Source organism: Polistes dominula, unplaced genomic scaffold (assembly GCF_049000335.1).
Source record: "Polistes dominula isolate Pdom_NZ unplaced genomic scaffold, Pdom_raw_medaka contig_77, whole genome shotgun sequence".
Classification (NCBI taxonomy): domain Eukaryota; kingdom Metazoa; phylum Arthropoda; class Insecta; order Hymenoptera; family Vespidae; genus Polistes; species Polistes dominula.
In genome coordinates this window covers 894942-917641 of record NW_028301152.1, presented here as the reverse complement: position 1 = coordinate 917641, position 22700 = coordinate 894942, and the positions used below count along the sequence as shown (strand labels likewise).

Below are 22700 nucleotides of genomic sequence, written 5' to 3'. Positions count from 1 at the left end.
TTCGAAATTCTTCTACGTTAGAAACTTATTTTAATATTATTCAACTCTATGAAATTGGGTGTCAATTAATCAAATATTCATTTATCCGACACTAGACAGTTTGTATAATAAATAAATATCTAAGAATAATTTAAGTAAAATTTGATACGAATTTAATTATACGGAATTATATTTTTATATATAGAGGTAGAACACGAATACATTTTACATGTAGAATAAATATATTATAATCGTCGTGCAATTATTTCATAACATCACTTGTCTAACTCATTTATATATATATATATATATATAAAGAAAAATAAAAAAAATAAAAAAATAGAATAAATAAAAGAGTGGGAACATTTTGTGCTCGTTATTTCCATCTCTTGGACGTTTTTACGTTGAGATCACGTTCGACTTCCTTCATCTGTTGGTTGGAACACTTCAAAAATAAAAAAAATAAAGTAAAAAATAAAATAAAAATAAAAAGAATAAGTGAAGAGATAGATAGAGAGAGAAAGAGAGAAAAAATGAAAATGTATTTGAACATGAAAAATATTGGAATATTTTTATTTGTTTTTTCTCACGTGCATTGAAAATGTTTACAAATTCGCATGTAATCATCTTTTTTGAAAATCTTTAATGGACAAATAAATTGTTGATTGATTGATTGATTGATTTATTTATTTATGTTTTTAAAATTTAATTAAACTGTGCATTTTTTTTTTTATCGTACATATAAATTTGAAATTAAATTTGTGAAAATTAATGAAAAGTCTATTGAAACAATTTCTTAATTTCGTCTGTCAATAAAGAATGTAATAAAAGAAAAATTGATCTAGTAATACTAATTTGAAAATATAATAATATAAATGTGCCCTTTTGCGAACTGGGTTCCCAAGCGTACTACTACTAAGTCAAATAATTATTATCACGATATAGTTTTCTTTTAATACCATAAAACAGCGGTTTATAAACTTTACAAGTTTACCGACTCCTTTCGCGCGATATTATTAAATCTCAAACTGTAAACTTTTGTTTATTGCAAAGTGAAATAAATAAAAATCTAATTTATGGAAGTTTCTTTTTTTTTTTAATCCTTAAAATTAATCGCAATCAAAAGTTTATTCTTAGTTCACGAAGTTACGTTAGAATTATCTTTGAGTTATTAAATAATAATAATAATAATAATAATAATAATAAAAATAATAGAGAAACAATCGAAACATTTTTTAATATAAAACTAATTGTAAAATATATTAACATTGTTTCCTATAAAAAAAAAGAGAACAAATTATAAGAAATAATTTGCAAATCTTTCATGGGAATTCCTACGTGAAATTTAATTGAACAAATTCTTTCATTATATTACATCTGAAAAAGAACAAAAAAATTATTCCACTTATCGATCCTTATAATTATATAGTATAAGTATATACATATATTTAATATAAAAGATTGAAATATTGTGTGTGTGTGTGTGTGTATGTGGATGATGTCAAGATATTCACTTAATATAATAAATGTCAACGTATACCAAATACTTTATTGAAAGATCGAATATTTCTTTTTATTTTTATACATTAATATTTCAAGCATATACTAAAATACCAACTGTATTAATCATGACGTTATCTAATTTTAACACGCACGATAACACGCTATATTATTTATCATTGAAATAATATATAATGTGTCTTAATGAAACAATATTATTGTTATTATTAAGAAAGTAGAAAAATACGAACGAAAGATAAATATGAAGAAAATAAAAAAAAATAAAAAAAAATTAAATAAAACAAAAGACTTAAAATAAGAGAGTAAATAACAAAAAGAGAGAGAGAGAGAGAGAGAGAGAGAGAGAGAAAAAGAAAAAGAAAAAGAGAAAGAGTTAATTCCGTATAACCTTAATACGAGAAGAGAATCCTGCTTGACCTGGAAGAAAATGAAAATAATTTCGTGTTAGTCTCTAAATCGGCCTCGAACTGACTGACTGCTTCGAAGATCTTCAAGTAAGTTCTTTTATTTCCCCCTTTTTATTTTTCTCATCCCTCCTCATCCCTTATTTTTAGAGAGATATAGAGACTATCCTTTTATCCGTTCTCTCTCTCTCTCCCTCTCTCTCTGTCTCTCTCTGTCTGTCTGTCTTCCTTAGTTCTATTTCTGTCTGAGTTTTTTCTTTCCTCCCATCTATTTTCGGTTAAATAAAAGAGTCAAGAATTTCAGGTAGATTCAAAAAGAGAGTAGTAAATCTTAACTCATAGAGTAAATTAACTCATGAAACTCAAACGCATACTTTAAGCATTACTCAGCAACGGTTTACAAAATAAAAAGTACCCCACGTAGTGGGTTGACCTACCCCTCCCTTCAGCCCCGAAAAAAGCTAACTGTGTGATTTTTACATGTTACTTCATTACAGTTTCATGAAAATGTGTGATGTCTTTATTTGTACTTTTTTCTAAATACATTTATTTAATCCATCATTTCAACAGCGCGCTCGAGTTAACTTTAATAGTAGTAGTAATAATGATTTTCAGACATTATTTCAAATTTTTAAAGACAAATTTGTATACATTTTCTAGGAAATTTTGGCAATTTGAAAGCACCAATTTAACCCGATTCGTTACTACTTTCGTGTTCTCTTTATAGTTTCTTTTTTTTTTTTTTTTACTATTAAACTCTATCCTTTTTATCCCTTTAACCCTTCTACTACTTTTACTTCTACTTCTACTTCTTCTTCTTACTTCACGGTTAAAAAACGTACTCCCCCTTTTCTCTCGATCTTCTTTCTTCGATCTTCTTTTCTCCTCGAATAGATCAAAACTTTTTTCCGCTATAAGGAACTCTTCCAATACATTTCCAATAAACACGATTTCCAATACAAAGCTCATTTCCGCCTTTATCGTGCCGCCAGTTCTTCCCCCACCCCACCCCACCCACCCTTACCCTTACCCTTTCTCCCCTTCCTCTCTCTTTTTCAACCGTGCAAGTCGATTGCACAATAAGAAAGAGAGAGAGAGAGAGAAGGAAAAGAGTTGAAAGGGAAAATCTGCTCAACGACGTGACTTCGAAAACGATAAATCCATCGAACGTGTTTTCCCGAACACCCTTTTTCTCCTACTTTTCTCCCCTAAATCCCTTCCGCCCTTTTTCTCTCTTCTACTTCTACCTTCTTCCCTTCTTCTCTTCTTCCCTTCTTCCTCCACCAACGTCACCCGTTCTTTTTCCTCTTTCGTAGATAGACCGGTCTTTTCGCGTAACACACGCTTCTCTGGAATTTTGGTAAAACGGAAACAATCTTGAAAGGTGTCAATCGATGATGACGTCATCGTCTACGGAAAAATTCTTCAAATCAACGAATATTTCCCCCTTTGCTTTTCCGACTTTCGATTTCTCTATCTTTTTTTTCTCTCTCTCTTTCTCTCTCTTTTTATTTTGTTCACTTTCTATTTATCCTTTTTTCTCTCTCTCTCTCTCTCTCTCTCTCTCTCTCTATATTGAAACACGAAATTCTATTTGAAATTCTTTCCATTTTCTTTGTTATCGAATGTTGTGTTATTCGATTATCACAATGCTTCTTTTATTTATTTATTTATTTATTTATTTATTTATTTATTTATTTATTTTATTGTTCACTTCTTTTTCACACTTTTATTTTTCTTACGTGTCACGTTGTTTGTCCGCAATAGACTCCTAAACTATTGAATTGATTTTAATAAAATTTTGAACAATGTGTGCAGTTTCATTCAACTTGAAAGATAGGATAGTTTATATCTCAATTTATAATTGCAATATTATTTTATTGCGAATTGTTTGTTTATATTAAAGTATCGGACTGATTGTGAGCCACAGCAATACGTGGTAGAGCACCCCTAGTATATATATATATATATATATATATATATATATATATATATATATATATATATATATATATGAATTAATTGATTATTTTCCATACTTCATAATATGAGACCACATGCATATTCTTTTTATTTTCTTTTAATTTTTTTTTAAAAGAGAAAACTTTTTTTCTCATAAAAGTGTGATAAAAATTTAAATTGCAAAAAAAAGAAAAGTTTATTAGAAAAAAGAAAACCTATTCTCGATTAGTACCCAAACAAAAATTTTATTAAAAATTTTTTCCATTACAACTATCGATGTGTTATTAGTTGATAAAACTTCTCTTATATATATATATATATATTTATATTTATTTATTTATTTACTTTAATATAAACTTTTAATTTAAAAATCAACTTATAGTTTTCTCGTCAAAACTTAATAAAAAGAAAAAAAAATAACATTAACATTAACATATTTTTTCACTCTTCAACTTATACAACCATTTCTATCGTACCAATAAATTTCCCATAAAAATACGAATAATATTGTTAAAGAAAAAAATTATATTTCAATGTTTTTTTAATCGATTAAACAAAAGTCAATAATTATAGAAACAAATTCATAAAATTTCTTCTTGTTTAAATTATAAAACTTCAACGCTTAGAAATTTTTGAAAAACATAAACCTATACTCGCGTGAGATAACCAATAAAAAATGTTCGATATAATAAAACTATTAATCATTCTAAAAATAATAATAATAATAATATGAAGTAATAAAGTTCAATTAACAGTTTCTCACTTTAATTGTGAGATTTGAAAGTATCGTAAAATTTTCAAGTAAAAATATATCTTGTATGATGATACACATATGAAAGTATACAAATACATGTGTGTATATGTGTTAAGAGTATTTAGGAAAATTGAAGATAAGTATTTAAATGAATTCTCAAGTTGGCAATTTTCCAAAGATATTCATCCGATTTATACTATCTTACATTTATCTTCCAATTGAAAGATATATCTAAATTGTTTTCCTTTTCTTTTCCTCGCGAATGAATTATTAATATTCGTCCTTTTTCCATGGATCAAAATAATCGAATAAATTTCGTAGCTTATCCATCTCGGATTTATAGTCAAATAAGTTTCTACGTATTTGAATACAAGTGAAATATTTAATACCAATTCCCTGTCCTGTCCCCCACCCCTCCCACCCCCCAAAAAAACACCAAAAAGAAATTATACTTCTCTTATTGATAAACAAAAAAAAAAGCAAAAAAGCAACCGTTGAAATTTGTATCGTGAAAAATTGTGTTCGATCGTTACTCCTATGTATAAAACTCTTAACCGATAAGAAGAAAATTAAATTTCCGTTGTGATGTTACATACAAAACCGCAAAAGAACGTTTATCCAAGGCTATTTCGATGTTGCTAAAATGAATCCCTGGGTTTGCAAAATGAGTTTATTAAATGTATCGTATCGATAATAATAGGAGAAAATGGTTTTATATTTTCTTTTTTCTCTTTTTTTTTTTTTTATTCTTCCAATGATTTCGTTTACTATTATTATTTTTCTTTTTTACCTATAATGCATTCTTTCGATTATTTATGATTTATGAGATAAGGTAAGGAGTATAAAAACATATATATATATATATATATTGTAAATAATATTTTGTATAATAAATAGTAACGCCTGAGGATAGGCAACACTTCGTACTTCGATCGATAATAATACTAGCAGCAAATGCAGTTCATAAATAAGAAACTTTTATTTTTATATTTTTTTTTTTGGGTCTCTGCGATAGTGCATCTGCACTAAATGCATTAATACAACATGTTGCATATCGCGTAGTGACTTAAAAAAGTATTTCTCACTGATAGATGGCGCATGCGAGCAACATTATCGACCAAGTATGGAGTGTTGCATACGTAAAGGCGCGCCATATTTAATACATAGTCGCATAAATCAGTGACGACGCGCAAACCATGAATCGTGATACTCTCTTTCTGGTAGGGTCATGAAACTTTCAAAACTTTTACGGAATAATATAATTCAATTTAATGCCAATCAATACTCTCTCTCTTTTTGTTGTTGTTCTTGTTTTTAAAATACAAATTTAAATAGGTATGAATTACACAATCGTCATTTCTTGTTTATTATTTAATAATTAAAAGTACATTTAAAAATATTATATAATATAATTTATTTTTATTAATTTAAACTTATATGTATAATTATAATTTATATATAAATATAACAAGGTGTCCTAGTTTTAATATTTCGATGGAACAATTTTGTCTATACTTTAATGAAATAAATATTATTAATATAATGCGAAACAATTTATTAACTAGCATAGTGCATTAATATATTAACGTTATAATTATATTAAATATTGTGTTGCGATTATTATTAGTATGTGCATTTTCATGTGTAGTTTAATATACGTATGCATCTACGTCCGTGGCTACTTAACTCTCATTTCTAGATAGTTAAATTTGGGGTAGAGAATAAGAGAGAGAGAGAGAGAGAGAGAGAGAGAGAGAGAGAGAGAGAGAGAGAGAGAGTTACTAGTAAAATTCCATTAAAACTTTCGATCCTTACCCTCTAGAAAGCACTTGCTTCTTATACGAGAAAACTTTACAATTATTTTCGTATATATATATTGGGTGAATGTACGAACGAGAGAAATTAATTACCTCCAATGGACCGTTCTTAGGGAAAACGCATTATTGTGTAAAATATTTTACATTGACCCTATCGAATGCCAACGTGATCACGTTCACCACCCACCCACCCTCTCACACTTGATTCACGTTAAATGTTCGTTCGTAAAAAAATGTTGCGAGTATTGACGTAAACAACTCTGTTTGATAAAATAAAATAAAAAAAACAAAGTTTATTTTTAGTCTACAAAATTAAAACCAATGCATGCAGTCTTTTTTTTCCACGATTCAACGAATATTTGAAAAATAATTTCAAAAAAAAAAATAAAAACAAAAAAAAATTAAAAAGAATAGAAAAGAGAGAGAGAGAGAGAGAGAGAGAGAGAGAAATAAGAAAATTAAATAAAACAATTTACATTTTTAGTTTATTTATATTTCGGACGATAATAAAAGTAGGAAAAATAAAAACATAAAAATATAGAAGAACAAAAAAAAGTAAAAAATAAAATACGCAACTTTTTAGGCAACACGTTTCTCATAATTATGATTTTTCTCTGCTCGAAAAAATTTAAAACTCATACATACGCTTTGACTGATGCCGTTTAACCTAACACAGAGAAGAAGAACACGCGTGTTCTAACCATTAATTATAATTTATTATTACGGTGGAATAAATTTTCGAGTGAACGTTTAAAATACTAGTTTGAACTCAGAACGTTTTTTTTTTTTTTTATTAAGATCGAGACTAATTTGCAAATTATATATATTTTTTTGTTTCTCTTCCCCCCCCCTCCTCCAGCAGACTTCACCCTCACTCTTATGTTTGTGAATAAATAGACACACGAATGTAGAATTATTTTCAATATTTTCCTTCTCACTCTATTCTACAAATAAAAATGATTCTTTAAAGTCGTATTATTAAACGAATGAAAAAAAAATTCGAAATATTTTTTTTGTTTATTTGTTTTAGCAAATATTTGATATTACTATTAAAGTTTACAAGTTTATTATGAAAACTATAATTGCCAATTCGATATATTTGGTTTTTAGTAAAAATTGTTTGAATCAATTTTCAATTTGATATCCAACGTTATCGATTAATTTAATAGTAACACGTAAAAGAGAGAATCTGACAAGGACAAATAAAAAATGAATGATATGATAATACTTTTCGTCAATTGAAAATCCAAATGATAAATTCCAGGTAAAAGATTTGTATTATCGTGAAAGAGACATCTTATCACTCGGTTTACAAGCGTGCGAACTTACACGTGTTTCCTTTACTGGTGGTGGTGAGTATAGTAAATGCGTGCACGAATGAACACGAGTTAGCAGAAATGCTAGGAACTAATCGCTCTGCGGTCAGAGATCAAAGAATGAGTAAATTTTCGGTATAGGTGTGTGTTCTATTCCATGTATATGTGTCCATGTTTGTTTCTACAAACTGATCAACCAAATGGGACCGCGCGCGGCCTATCCAACTGCGTTTAGAATTTTGTTACCATAATCCTAACGCATCACTGTACTCCTAATTAATTGCTATCATTGACTTTATCGATCACTATTATAGGAGAATTGCATTATTGCAATGATTGTTCTGTTTAGTCTACTTTCATTTTGTTATCTTTTTACGATTTTGCACGTCATATGATCCTTTGCAATTGTAATTATAGCTAATACGGATTATATACAATATGTTGAACAATTTTTATTCTAATCAAAAGTTTAGAACAGTTTTTAAATATCACATTCAAATGTTTTTTTTTTTTTTTTTTTTTTTCTACATTTACATTTAATTTAAATGAAACATTTTTTATGAAGTATTTTTTTACTTAAACGAAATACTATTATAGTCTTACGTTTATTTCGTATAAACTATTTTATCATTTCGATTAAATGTTATATCTACGTGTGGTGGTATGTTTTAATTTAGAGAAAAAGTTTCGAAAAATTAACAAAAGTTACACTACACATTCGTAACTAATTATATTAAAAAAAAAAAAAAAAAAAAAGAACAAAGAACTCACTTCGTTTCTTTTCTAATAGCAAAAGATAATGAAATATCATTTTTAACGTGTTCTACCTTAAAAGAAATAAAGTTTCGTTATTTTTAGTTCCTTGCTGTTTCTTTTTCTTTTTCTTTTCCTTCTTCTTCTACTACTTCTTATTCTTTTTCTAAATCAATAAAACTCATTGTAATTTTGTTAGAAAGAAATAAAAAGTATTTATTTTATTAATTTTCCTCGATGTTGGTTTTTTTTTTTTTTTTTTTTTTTTTTTTTTAACGCGCACAATACGTGGCAAAATTTAATTCGAAGTAGAAAAGTTTTCAAAGAAAATTGCACTTTATTTATATATATATATATATTTTTTTTTATCTTATTTTTAATCAATTACATTAGAAACTCTTCTAACTTTTTTCTCTCTAAGATACTTTTCTAATCTCAAAGCTAATGAAATATTCTTTGACGTATTCTACGAGGAATAAAGTTTTGTTCCTTTTACAATTTCTTCCAAAATCCTACACAATTTCTTTTCCTTTCACGATAACACGATGATCAAATTCTTTTCTCAAAAGCAATAATAAATAAATTTATATGAAATCTTCTTAATATATGTATAAATTACGTGTCACTTTGTTTGTCCGCAATGGACTCTTAAATTATTGAACCGATTTGATTAAAATTTTGCACATTGTGTGCAATTTCATCCAACTTGAAAGATAGAATAGTTTATATCATTCTAACAGATGGCGGTATAAGGTAATTCGTTGACTTAAAGACGTGTGTATTGGACTGATTGTGAGCCACACAAAAAAAAAAGAAAGAAACGAAAATGTAATTGGAAAAAAATATTTTCAAACAAAAAGTGCATTTAATAGAACAACCAATTATTTGAATAAAACTTTTCTATTCGTAGACAAACAAAATCCTAGAAATATTCTTCAATTAATTCTTCATATAAATGCATACAATTTCACAAATATAATTGCAATAAAAATATCTATCAAATATTTTATAACTGATCAACGTATCAAGTAAAAGATAAAATGCACAAACATAGTCAAACCTATAAAAAAAAAAATTCCTCGAATGCTACGGGGATCACCAATGACTCCCGTGTTACGTATATGATTAATTAAAAATGATTACATGATTACAAAAATATCGTGTAATACTTGATCGAAATAAAAAAAGTAATGAAATGATCTTTCGTTTTTTTTTTCGTCTTAACATTTTATTTTTAAAATTTCTTTTTCTCATTTTTAATTCTATTTCAATTTTCATTAAGGTAATTGATAATAGAAATACTTGAGTGGTAGAATATACGCGGTTGTTCAAAATTACTTCACAAATACAAAAAGAGAGAGAGAGAGAGAGAAATAGAAACAAAGAGATAGAAATAATGAAAAAAAAAAAAGATGTTATTAAGATGAGAGTAAAACAAAAACAAAAAGGGAAAAAAAGGGATAGGATACAGATGAAAAAAGGGAAATGTCGCAAAAGGGAAGTTCTTGGGTGAAGCTTATCGCGTAGAAAGATAGATATGTCGTTTACGTTCTGCAGACGAGAAAGAAGGAAACAACCAACCAACCAACCAACCAACGTAGTTTTCTTCTTACGAACTTTAATGTCTTCTTTCCTTTTCTATTTTAACATTGAGATAAATAGTTGTTGTTGTCTGACCAAGTTTTTTCCCTAACGCACATCTTACTTTACCAAACCCAACCTAACCTAACTTTACCTTTATACGTTACCCTACCTAACCTTACCTTACCTTACCTAACATAACCTCACTTTACTTTACATTCCGCGATGCAACTAAAATGAAGGGAAAAAAGTAAGTGTTTTTTTTTTTTTTCAACGATGGTTCTTTCGTTTCTTCGTTCAAAGGAGAAACGAAATGGAGAAGATAGGAAAGAAATTTTTGCTAGTTTTCACCAGTTTCGAATCGTTTCCATATTTTATCGTAAATCGAGTTACGTTAAGATATAACATTGGTGTGTGTATGTCCATATGGGAACGAATGTATTATATATATGTATATATATGTATGTATGTATATAGGTTACTTGTCATTCGAATTTTACGCCCTATCATATTTCTTGATTATAAACTTTTTTTCTTTTTATAGATATTATATGAGGATGAATTATTTATAGAATTTCTGATACTAATATTTTATCCGTTTTCTCTTTTCTTTTTTTTTCTTCTTCTTCTTCTTTATCTAAATATTTCTTATTATTATTTTCCTAAAAAACAAAATATAAAAAAAAAAAAATAAAAATTTTTCCACATAATTATTGAAATTGAAATTTAAGATATTTCATACAAGATGAAATAAATTTTGGAATCATCGTATTTCTTATTTTTTCAATTTATTCGAATAGTATTATTCTAGTGAACAATTTAATTACTAAATTAGTATAGAAATTAAAATAATTATATAAATAATTAATTGAACATACATGTTTATGTTAAACATCAAATAGATTTTGAATAAAATTTGTTAATCACTAAATTTAATTTTATATTTCTTTTATTTATTCAAATGTACTAATATTGTTAATTTCTGTTTGAAAGAAAATACAGGTCTCCCTCCAACAGCAACGGTAGATAGGTTCCTAGAAAATGTCGTGTTATTTGAAACCGTGTTGTTTGAGACCCAGAATTTATGCAAAAAGGGTGCTGTTGTTGGAGGATTTGCCGCAATTTGTGAATCGTGTTAGGAGAAATTGTGTTGTTGGAGGGATATCTGTAATGTACTGTAAATGAAGATTAACAAATCTTCATAGATATGTTAAATTAGATGAATTTCAGATAAAAAAATTTGATCTCATGATTTTAACGTCAAAATCTTTTTTCAAATTTCATCCTAATTTACAAAGTTACAAAGAATAACATCGATATGTGAGCATATAAAAGAAAGAGAACGAATATAAATGACATATTATTGGAATGTTACACGATTCAATATCATGATATTACAAATTTGTCTTCTATGTAATATCAAATAATTATTAATAAAATCTTTATTACGAAAATTTGTTTTTCTTGTTTTCCTTTTCTCAAATATTCATATGAATTTGGATTCGTAACAAATTCATATAGAAAAATCGTATGACATGAAAAGTTTGCAGTTACAAAAGAAGGTTTAAATCGATAAAAAAAAAAAAAAAAAAAACAACAACAACAAAAAACATAGAAATTAATTTTTGTTCTTCTCAGAAAAAGAAAAAACAAAACAAAAAAATCACTTACAAATGTGTACTTTTCTTTGTCACGTCGTAAACGTTACGATTTAGAATTCACAACTCGTGCACGTAAGATGAATGGAAGAAAATGGGATAATATTCGCGAACGTCGCCAAACTCAAATGTTATATATATATATGTGTGTGTGTGTGTGTATTTATGTGTAAGAGCTTTTCTCTTAGAATATTTTTCACTTCTAGCTACTCGGCTAGGCGAGAAATCTCGAGAAACGAAATTCGTGCCCTCGCAGTCATAGAAAACGACTCTGACAAATGGATCTTTGTTGCTTTCGTGCTTTGCGTGAATGCACATGACACGTATCGCGTGTCATGGCCTTTCAAGATGGAATTCTATCTCGAGGAGGCTAGAAACACGATTTGTAAAGGACTACTGTCTCTCTTTCTCTCTCTTTCTCTTTCTCGAGTATTCTCAAATTCGTTAAAGACTCTTTTTTTTTCTTTCTTTCTTTTTCTTCCTACACTTCGTCCATATTAAATATGAAATATCATTTATGATTATCATTTATTATTTTATTCGTCATATTTGATCATAATTTTTAGATCGAATAATACACAAGATGCTTTTTTTTGTTTAAATTATTAATAAATAAATATAATAAATAATATATTGTATAATATTAACTTCATTTATGTGATTATCGTTTTATTTTATTCGTCAAATTTCATTATAATTTTTACATCGAAATTATATAGATGATAATTTTATTTAAATTTAATTAAAATAAATGTTTTGATATATTTATCATTTATTAATTATATGTTTCTTATTACGAATATTTTATTATTGCAATTAATTGAAATTTATATACAGTTAAAAATATATATTTTCGCTATAATATTTGAAATTAACGAATTTTTGACAATTTTATTACGTCCGTCAATCAATCAATTTTACAATTTTTTTTTTTTTTATATTGAAATAAATAATATTACATATATATATTAATTGTTATATAATATATTACGTTTTAATCGTTAAAATTAATTAATTTGAAAGATTTAAAAATTCGATTACGAATATTGAATTACGGATTATAGGTTGAGAAACACTGGCTTAAGGGTACCCTAGAATCGCTAATTGCAAAAACTGCCTGCAGCTAGTTGTCCACGCAAGCGAGATTCCTTTTTTTTTCTTTTCTTTCTTTTTTTTTTCTTTTTTGCGAGAAAAGAGCAAGTAGAAAAGGTGCATTAAAGTCCGACCGTGTCTTGATGATCACTTTTTCTCCTTTTTTTTCTTCTTTATCCGTCACTACTTATCTATTTACCAATCAATTCAAGGTCGGATATAATCTCTTCGTAAAAGATTACTATTTTTTCTTTTAATAATAATTTGTTATGAAACAATAAGTTTTGTAACATTTCAACGAATGTTTGTCAATGTGTTTGTATTGTGGTTTACAATCAGTCCGATACACACATCTTTAAGTCAACGAAAAATAATATTGCGATTATAAATTAAGATATAAACTATTCTATCTTTCAAGTTGAATGAAATTGCACACAGTGTATAACATTTGATTAAAATCGGTTTAGTAGTTTAAGAGTCCATTGCGGACAAACAGCGTCACACTTTTTAATTCATTTTATTTAATAATAAATTAAAAAACAAATAGTGTAACATTATTCCTATCGATGATGTCAAAAGAAACCTTTTTCCAAATTTACTATTAAAATTACTATTATTAAATTTCATCGTTTATCATTGATAAATGTTTAACTATATCTATAATTTGTTGTTGAATTAATTATATGATATCTTAAAATAAAACAAAATAAATCAAACCAAAAATGAAATTTTTTACAATTATTTCCAAGATATATATATATATATATAGTATATTTTTTAAAAATACGTATACATAGAAAACGTGGTTAAAAATAATTCTAAAAGTTTTATTTTAAAACAACATTTAAATAATTCTTACGAAATATCTTTTCTCACACTCTTTCTTTCTCTCTCTCTCTCTCTCTCTCTCTAACTCATTTGTTCTTTTTTTCACGAGGAATATCACGGTTATTCATAAACGTAACGTTAAATTTTGTGGAGTTAACCGATAAGTTTCGTAATAATAAAAAAGTATGGTATTGGGGTTTGGGTTTGGGTTGGGGTTGGGGTTTGGGGTTGAGGTGGAGAAGGGGTGGTTTAAGAGAAATGCAATCGATTGGCCAAAGATATTATACGATCTGGCAAAAGTTAAAGTATCGTACGCGTCTTCTTATCCCATTCCATTTCATTCTCACCCTTATTCTCTCTCTCTCTCTCTCTTTCTCTCTTTCTCTTTTTATATCTTTTTCTCTCTTTCTACTTTGTCTCTTTCTTTCACCCTAGTTCACTCACTCGCAAAAGCACACCAGCTGCGTTTTATCTTTACGACACTGGCAACGCGCACCATTTCCACCTACCAACCAACCCAACTTTTTTCCCTTTTCGGCCCTACATGTTGGACTACGACGCATTGCAGTGCACAAAAATTTCTCTTTCTCTCTCTCTCTCTCTCTCTTTCTCTCTTTTTGTCTCTCTTTTTTTTCTTTTTTCTATTTTTCCCCACTTTCTCATTCTAGCAACGATATTACACACCACACACGCTGCGGTACGATACTACTTCCAATTTATACCTAAAACCGTGTTCGATAAAGAGATATTCTCATTTATCTTAAATTAAAGAATACATCTAATATACCGATTCTTTCTCTCTCTTATCTTTTATAATAATAATAATAAATAAATAATACAAAATAATTCTAACAATTTATTTTTATGATTCAAGTAAACTAAATAATACTTTTCCTTTTTTATCGCAAATACGTTTATCATATCTATTTATGTAAATAATCAATAAACAAATAAATCTTTACGTTTGATCAACCCCAACTCACTTACCCTAAAATACAATTTTTCTACTTTCAAAAAAAAAAATAATAACAAACTTAAATTATAGACAGTTTTACAATGAATCGTATAACTTTCGAATTGATGCATTTAAATGGACTATAAATATTTAAAAAAAAAAAGGAAGAAAACATTTGATTCTTATTTTTATTCGTACAATACGTTGACAATGTTTATACGTTTAAAACAAAAAAAAAAAACAAACAAAAAAAAGGAGAAAGAAAAATGAACAAACCCTTAATCAAACACCCTGTATTAATCTCTCACTCGTGTAATATTTTTTTTTTTTTTTTTTTTTTATCAATTTCAAAAGAGATAAAAATAAAAAGATGAACGAAAACAGAACCCCAGTGAGATAGAGAGAGAATTCGATCGATAAAATGGGTTCGTATGTTGCAGTAATTCGGCATGGAAGTCGAGCTGTGGTTATGTATGGTCATACGCGTCACTCGTTCGGACACGTTCGGCTATAGTGAAACTCGAATGCGAGCGAACGAGCTTCGGGGATGCTTGGGGATGGTTGGGGATGAGGGATAGGGATGTGGGGGTTGGAATGGAGGAGGTTGGCTCCAATTAATTTGCAGTCGATTATACGAGTCGCGTTTTAACGTCACGTAACAACAACCCATCCGTACCTTGTCCAATGGTGGCCATTGCGTATAACATTTTATCGTTATGACGTGATCGTTCGTTTATCGTTTTGTTAGATAGCTCGGTTTAGAAATATGATAGATCAACGCAAGGGCAGGAGGAGGAAGGGGGCTAGGTTAACCGAATTGGCTTGGGGGTGGTGGTGCGGGGGTGTTAGATAGCGGAAGAGGTGCAAATTGTCACTAAAATTCTCCTCCACGTTTATTATTATCTATTTATTCATATCTATTCGTGTTTGTGTTTATTTGTTTTTGGAAACGTTTATCTAATCCTAGCTTGTTTATGATCGTTCGTTAGGTTAATTAGAAAATTATGTTAGACGAATTGTTTGAAATTATTATTGACTAATCGAGGAAATTATTAATTGTCAATAATCATAAATTATATTATTATATTCTATATTTATCTAGTAGGTACGTTTGTTAATTTATTTTTTCCTGTTCAAATAATTGGTTAGATTATTCGATTGATATATATTGTAATAAGGAAACTATAAAATATATATGTAAATTGTCAATAAAATCTATAAACATTTTTATTTATTTATTTATTTATTTACCTATTTGTCCCCTAGTCCAACGTTTTATGCATCATAGACTTCATTAAAAGTTACCAGGTATATGCATGTATAACAAAATGTTTCTAACCAAAAAGGGATGCAACAACAACCATCGATCGACGACCTTAATTTCTCAAATAATCAAGTTAAGTTGTAACTTGTACATAGAAGGTATTAAAACATGTGTATTACTTAATCGTCATTAGTCTTTTAATCTTATGCAAATATGAGGATCAAATTAGGATGAGACAAACATTAATAGCAAATTAAAGCGAATTATCTAACGCGAGACGTATGTACGTTTATCTGTTATAACATAACACCTGTAGAAATATACATATAGATAATGAGTAATGTAATGACCATTTAGACTATAATGAATATATTCGGTAGACCAAATGAATCTACCATATATACTCATTAAAAATGCATTTCTTGGTTTTAAATAAATGAAGAAATAGTTTAAACAAAGATTTGTTCACAAGTTACCATAACAAATGTAAATTTAATCCTTTGTAATTTTTTAATTATCTGTGAAAAAGTAGCATACTGTTTTAATTGACTACTTGTACACATTGCGTGCATTATACTTGAAGTTATTTAAAACATTGCAATAACAGAGTCAATAAAATGCAAAGGGTTAAATAGATATAAAATAATACATTGATAAATTGAATATAACTTAAAGGATTGTTTTTGTTTTCTTCTTTAGATGTCCTGACAGCGGGCCCCGGGCCACCAGGATGCCGACAGACGACGACTATGGCCGAAGAGAACGTCACCTGTTGCACCAGCACCCGATTGCCCAATACGGGCCTTCGTCATCCCCAATTCCAGGGCCCAATAGTGGAAACCCCGGGAGTGTCGGGACACAAATTGTTGCCGGTAACCAAACGGATTGCTATAAACAGCAGCAACAACAACAACAACAACAACAACAACAACAGCAGCAGTTGCAGCAGCAACAACAGCAGTCCGATTCGCGATCAACGCCAACAATCCCTGGCACGTCAAACCAAGATCGTTATCAAACCGATCAGCAAGTTCAGAGCAACGATCACAGCGAGTATGGTGTCTCTCGTGAGAGAATCTCGGCGATCGATCGGCACGACAAGTCAACGGACAAGTCCTCAATCGAGGATTATGGCAAATCCAATGTCGAGACTCGATCGGTTCAGTCGAGCTGCGAGCGATTCGGACATTACCAAAATCAGGAGAGATTCGGTCAATCCGGGTTGCAAGCTCATCACCAATACACCGGAAGACAAACTAGTTCTAGCCAATCCTTGTCGCAGAACGTCCTTGTCGACCGATTCGCTCGATTCACTGATCTCAGCAACCTCCATGCCGAACAAAGATTGTCTATACCGCCAGGAGATCGGTTTCAGGTAAGCTGACTATTGGATTATAACGAACTGTTACGTTCTATGTTATGGAACATTTGATTTTATAAGATTGCTAAATAGAGGAATAAATGTAAAAATAAAATCAATAATTACAAGTTAAAAATATGATACTAATTATGTATTATTAATTAGGTTACATATTTCTAAACTTTAAAAAAATAAACTTACGCAAAAAGTAACAGAAAATTAATTTTTTTTTAACAAAATAATATTTGCCTTATTTCTTGTATAGTTAATTATTCGAAGAAATATTTACAAATTTGTACGATATTTGCATCGATAGGTCGCTAACGGGGGTGAATTGCGTTTCCATCATGTCAGCAACGATCCCGGACTTGCATCAACGAACAACGAGTACGCGAACGCAAACGTCCTCGTATCTTCGTGCACGTCAAGCTCCTTCTCGTCGGAGACCTTTCCGTCGCCACCCTCACCGGCACCAGCCAACGATCGGTTCGTGCCGCCCCCGCCCCTCTCGCCCAGCCCAAGCGAGAAATATGCCTCGTCCCAGAGCCTGGTTGGTTATCCTCCTGCTGATAGGATTTTGCCCCCCGGTTCTCCGGGCGCCAGATATGGCGGTGGAACAGCACCAGCCTCGCCTATGCCAACGAAGGACCGATACTCTTCGGGTGAACGATTGTTGGCCAATCAACAACAATCGAGTTGCAACGCGGCGAGCAGCATGCACGATGTCAAGGATCAACAACAGCAACGATACACTGGGAACAATGGGGATCGTCTCTTGTCGGGATCTTCGCCAGTGTTGGGAGCCCTTCAGACCAATTTACAAATCGACAGGAACATCCTTGGAAGTTACGTCGGATCAGGAAAAGATTCGCCAGCGTCGAGATACACAACGATCTCGACTGAGAGATTATTATCGGCATCGCCGATTCACGCACCCGTACCCGAAAGATTCGCCGGTAAATCATCCGACAGATACGTACACGGGGAATCACCGATCCATGAACGTTATCACCGTTCCCAACAAGAGACATCATCGAGTTTGCACCACGATCGTTACTCATCGATCGCAACGAGTAACGAAAGGTTTTTCCCGTTACCCGCGTCGACTAACGAAGGTACGCATCAAAGATATTCCACGGCGACGGAGAGATCTATTCAGGTGGTATCAAATGCGAACGATCAAAATAGACGACACTATGCCGACAGAACGGTCGAGGCAGTTTGTCAAAAATATTCCGAAAGATCGAATGGATCGAATCAGGTTGGACAAGGTGCCGGCGTCAACAACGGTAACGCGGAATACGTTAGATACTCGAATTTTCATGATGTCAGATTCAACGAGCTCGTTATACAAAGATCATGCGGTCAGGCACGCGGTAACGGGGAAAGATACTCCGTTGGTGGGGTCGCTTATCTCACGGCATCGTCACCAGGACACGAGGGTAGATCGTCGAACCTACCAGAAACGTCGTCGTCGTCTTCTTCAAGGTACGTCGTCGTCACAGATTCGAACCCAACCGAACGTATCCTGGCCGCCGCGACGTCGTCTTCACCGTCGTCGTCTTCGGAAACTGGAACGCGCTATCATTCGCCGTACGCGAATGCCAATGGCATCCAGTCGTCATCGGCGACGACGGTTAACGATCGTTTCTCCACGATTTCACCGACCCCAGAAACGTCAGGTACGGTACTCCGAGGTACCGTTGCAAATGTTGGACCAAACGGAACCTATCAGACATCGTCGAAGAACGGAGGAGATAAGTTCCTCCAAGTGTCGAAGTCGGTCCAAAGCTATGCCAACGACAGATATTCGCTCGGGAACGAGCATCAGTTTGACAGACCGGTTCAAGACCGATACGACAGGTTTCCGGGGTCAGGGGGCTCAAACGATCGATTCTCATCGTCTACTACCACTCCTGACCGCTTTCACCCTCCTTCTGATCGATACTCTCCGGCACGTAGCGTCCCGGACAAGTACCTGTCCTTACCGAAACCAAAAGATAGGTTTACCGGTAGGATAGCGCCGATCTCTAGCTGCGCCAATTCTTCCGTCGTTCCTACGTCGACCGATAGGCCCTACGGATCATCGAGTACAGGCACTTACGTCCCGCCGACGGCTCACACTCCGGTCGAACGGTAATTAATCTTTATCGATCAATATTATCTTTTATTTACCAATAACAACAAACAAAAGCTAATCATTATTACATGATAGGTCACATTTATCAGATATACACATCATTTTTAATTTTCTCAATTCCAATAATGAAAAAAAAGAAACCTTACATTATAAACACCATTACATTCAAAGCAACAATACCTATTTGTATAGTTAAATATTTAACAAAGTCTTGAAAAAAATATTCAACCCTCGACCAGATTAAGAAACACAATTCCTTCCTATTATTATCTATACATATCCATTATAATTGTAAATTATTAAATTTATAATTAATATTTAATCAGGTATGTGCCGCAACCACCTCCGGAGGTGCTCTATCCGGACAGGTACGTGGACAGGTACGTACCACCGGTTGCCCATACCCCAACGGATCGTTACGTGCCCACGAACGACCCCGGTGATCCGTACATGAGAAGAGACCTGGGCTTCCATCATCATTACCGGCTACCACCACCAGCCGGATATCCGTACCACCAGGCGCACTTCCGGTTCCGCGGTTTCGCCTACGCGTCACCGGCTCGTCTAGGTGGAAGTCCAGGTTCCAGTAGCTCCAGCAGCTCAGCAACGTCGAATCAAAGAGGTGTTGGGAGCGGTGGAGGCGGAGGAGGAAGTGGTAGTGGTGGTGTTGGTGGTGGTGGAAATGGCGGAGGAGGAAATGGTGGAGGAGGTGGCGTAGTCGGAGGAACTGGAGGTGGGGGAGGGATTGGAGGTGGAGAAAGCTTCTCGACGTCACCGTTGCTCAGGCCAAAGTTACGCACGTCTGCGGTTGAATTTACGACTAATTCTGCTGGCATCGTAGCGAGACACGTTTGCGCCAATCCACCATCTTGTTGTAACGAAGCTACAAATGCTAACGGACAAAGGCCATGTTGTCAACCAATAAGAAGATCTCTACCACCTGGTGCGCTGCCATCTATACCGGCACAATCCACTCATTCATCATGGTAAGTTTTATTATTTTTATTTATCGTCTTTCTTGTTTTTCTTTTTGTTTTGTTTTTCTTTTTCTTAGAAATTGAAATTTAAATACTCCGACAGGTTAACTGGTTAAACGATTTGAAGACAAATTTTTTTATTTTATTCTAGTAATTGCAGAGAAAATTTTATATTTTGTTTTTTGTTTTAAATGAGTAGTATATTAAATAAATATTATATATATATTTCTATACAAGTTTTTAACTAAATAACCGTATGAGTGGGAAAAACCTTAAAAATGTTGTAGAATTTTGATAAATGATAGAATTTTTTAAATCCTTTCGTTACTAACGACTCCTATAAGGGTCGTTCGTGCAAAAGCATCCTAAATTAAAAAAATAAAATAAATAAATAAATTAAGATTTATATTCAGATTCAGGAAATACATGGGGTATGGTAATAAACTGAATTACTTCTATTACTTACTACTATTTATAAAATATTAATTCGCGTTAATAATTTTTCATTGAAAATAAAAACCTGAAAATTTAAAATATATTATTCAAATATTTAATGAAAACCTAGATTAGAAACATTTTCGATAAAATAAATATTACCAAAGACGTGTACGCGTATTTCTTATACGAATAATACTCTGAATCTACTTATAATAGTTATAACATATTCAAAAGATTAATAAATCTCTTAATACATTCAGGATTAGTCGTTAAATCTATTCCAAATTGAATAGTATTTTCAAATGGTAAATACACACAGACAAATGCACATGCACACACATTTGGTACATTTGCATCCTTGGCAAAATCAAATTTGTTTTATTGTGAAACGTTAATCTCGACAAGTAATGGCGAATTTCAGGGAAAATTGAAAAAAAGAAAAATAAACAAAAAAAATCCACTCGTATAACCGCCCCTTCCCGACACGTACACAACAAAGGGTAAAACCTCCACGCACACACACACACCTACACGTGGAAAATCATTTTCAGATGGAATATATGGTATTGTAAAACGAATGAAAGCTCTTGCATATGTCGAGAGCTTGAGCGTGTAATCGAGGATTAAGAAAGAAGTACGACGAAGGGGTAGGGATGAGAACGGAAGGGAAGGGAAGGAAAGGTGAAGAAACGGTAAAAGCATAGAAGAGAAAGAGAAAACAAGAAGAAAAAAAAGGAAAGGAAAGGAAAGGAAAGGAAAGGAATGGGGGAACGTAATGTACGCGCATAGCCGTAATCAGGAGCCTTTATAATAAAGCTCACGAATTAGAATGGAAAAGCCTCTATTCCCCTCCTCTTCCCCACCCTTAATCGGTGGATAAATGTTATTTATGGCTTTCAGAGGCTAACTATCCGCCCTCTGGGGGATTATAGTTTAACATTCGAGATTCCTCCTCATATCGCGTGACCTGCTTTAGTTTAGCTTCGATCTATTTATCTATCTACCACCCCGACCCACCCACTCACCCCCCTTCCTCCCTCTCCTACACCCTTCTTTCTCTCTTTATCTTTCTATCTGTTTTTTTTTCTATTTGCATTCTTCTCTCATTCACCTTTAACCCTTTTTTCTTCTATTTGTTTATATTTTTGCTTTTTTTTTCTTTTGTATTATTTTTTTTTTTTTTGTTGAACAAAAGTCGTATAAACACATAGGTGAAAGAGATAGCACGTTAACGTAAAACGATTAACGATCGAGAGTTAAAAGAGGAAGGAAGAGGAATGGGAAAAGAGGTATTCGAGCAAGAAAATCGTAAGCGTCGAATCGTGCAGCTCGTTAAACCGGCTTACTTGCGAGTGCACGAATTTCATTTAATAGTCAGCAATTAGCGTGCTGAGAAGCTGTCTAAACACGAGTTTTGGAATTTAGGGCATGTCCACATTTAGCAGTTTCGTAGTATACTTGCTATACTAGTTGATAGTAATAGTGGTGTAGTGGTAGTAGTATGCTGTGCTGTGCTCTGCTGTGCTGGAACTGCAAGCGAGCTTGGAAAGGTCGCTACTTTTGTCACAGCAATCAGGTTAATGGAGTATCGTGGCCTATTTTATTTCCTCTCACTCTCTCTCTCTCTCTCTCTCTCTTTTTCTTTTTTATTCTGTCTGTCTGTTTGTCCTGTCCTGTCCTGTCCTGTCCTGTCCGTCTGCATTTCTTGCATTTCTTTCTATTTTCCTTTTATTTTCCTTTTTTTTTTTTTTTACCCTTGCTTACTTTCTTTTTCGTTCTTTCATATTCTTTATTTCTCTCTTTCTTCTTCTTTCTGTATACTGTCTGTCTGTCTGTCTCTCTCTCTCTCTCTCTCTCTCTTTCTGTATTTCTCTAATTTTTTTTCGAAAGCAACTGCATAT

The 22700-nt window shown here is 31.7% G+C and overlaps 1 protein-coding gene across 5 annotated transcripts in view; it reads left to right on the top strand.

Moving 5' to 3' along the window:
• Positions 1–22700, top strand: part of rho-5 (rhomboid-5) — a 228511-nt gene that overhangs the window by 78760 nt on the left and 127051 nt on the right. For all 5 annotated transcript variants that reach the window (XM_089178194.1, XM_089178198.1, XM_089178196.1 and 2 more), the window contains 3 exons: positions 16584–17259; positions 17561–19380; positions 19711–20370. In XM_089178194.1, coding sequence (XP_089034320.1) covers positions 16615–17259; positions 17561–19380; positions 19711–20370 — 3125 coding nt within the window. In that variant the 5' untranslated portion in view covers positions 16584–16614. The remainder of the gene's footprint in view (positions 1–16583; positions 17260–17560; positions 19381–19710; positions 20371–22700) is intronic.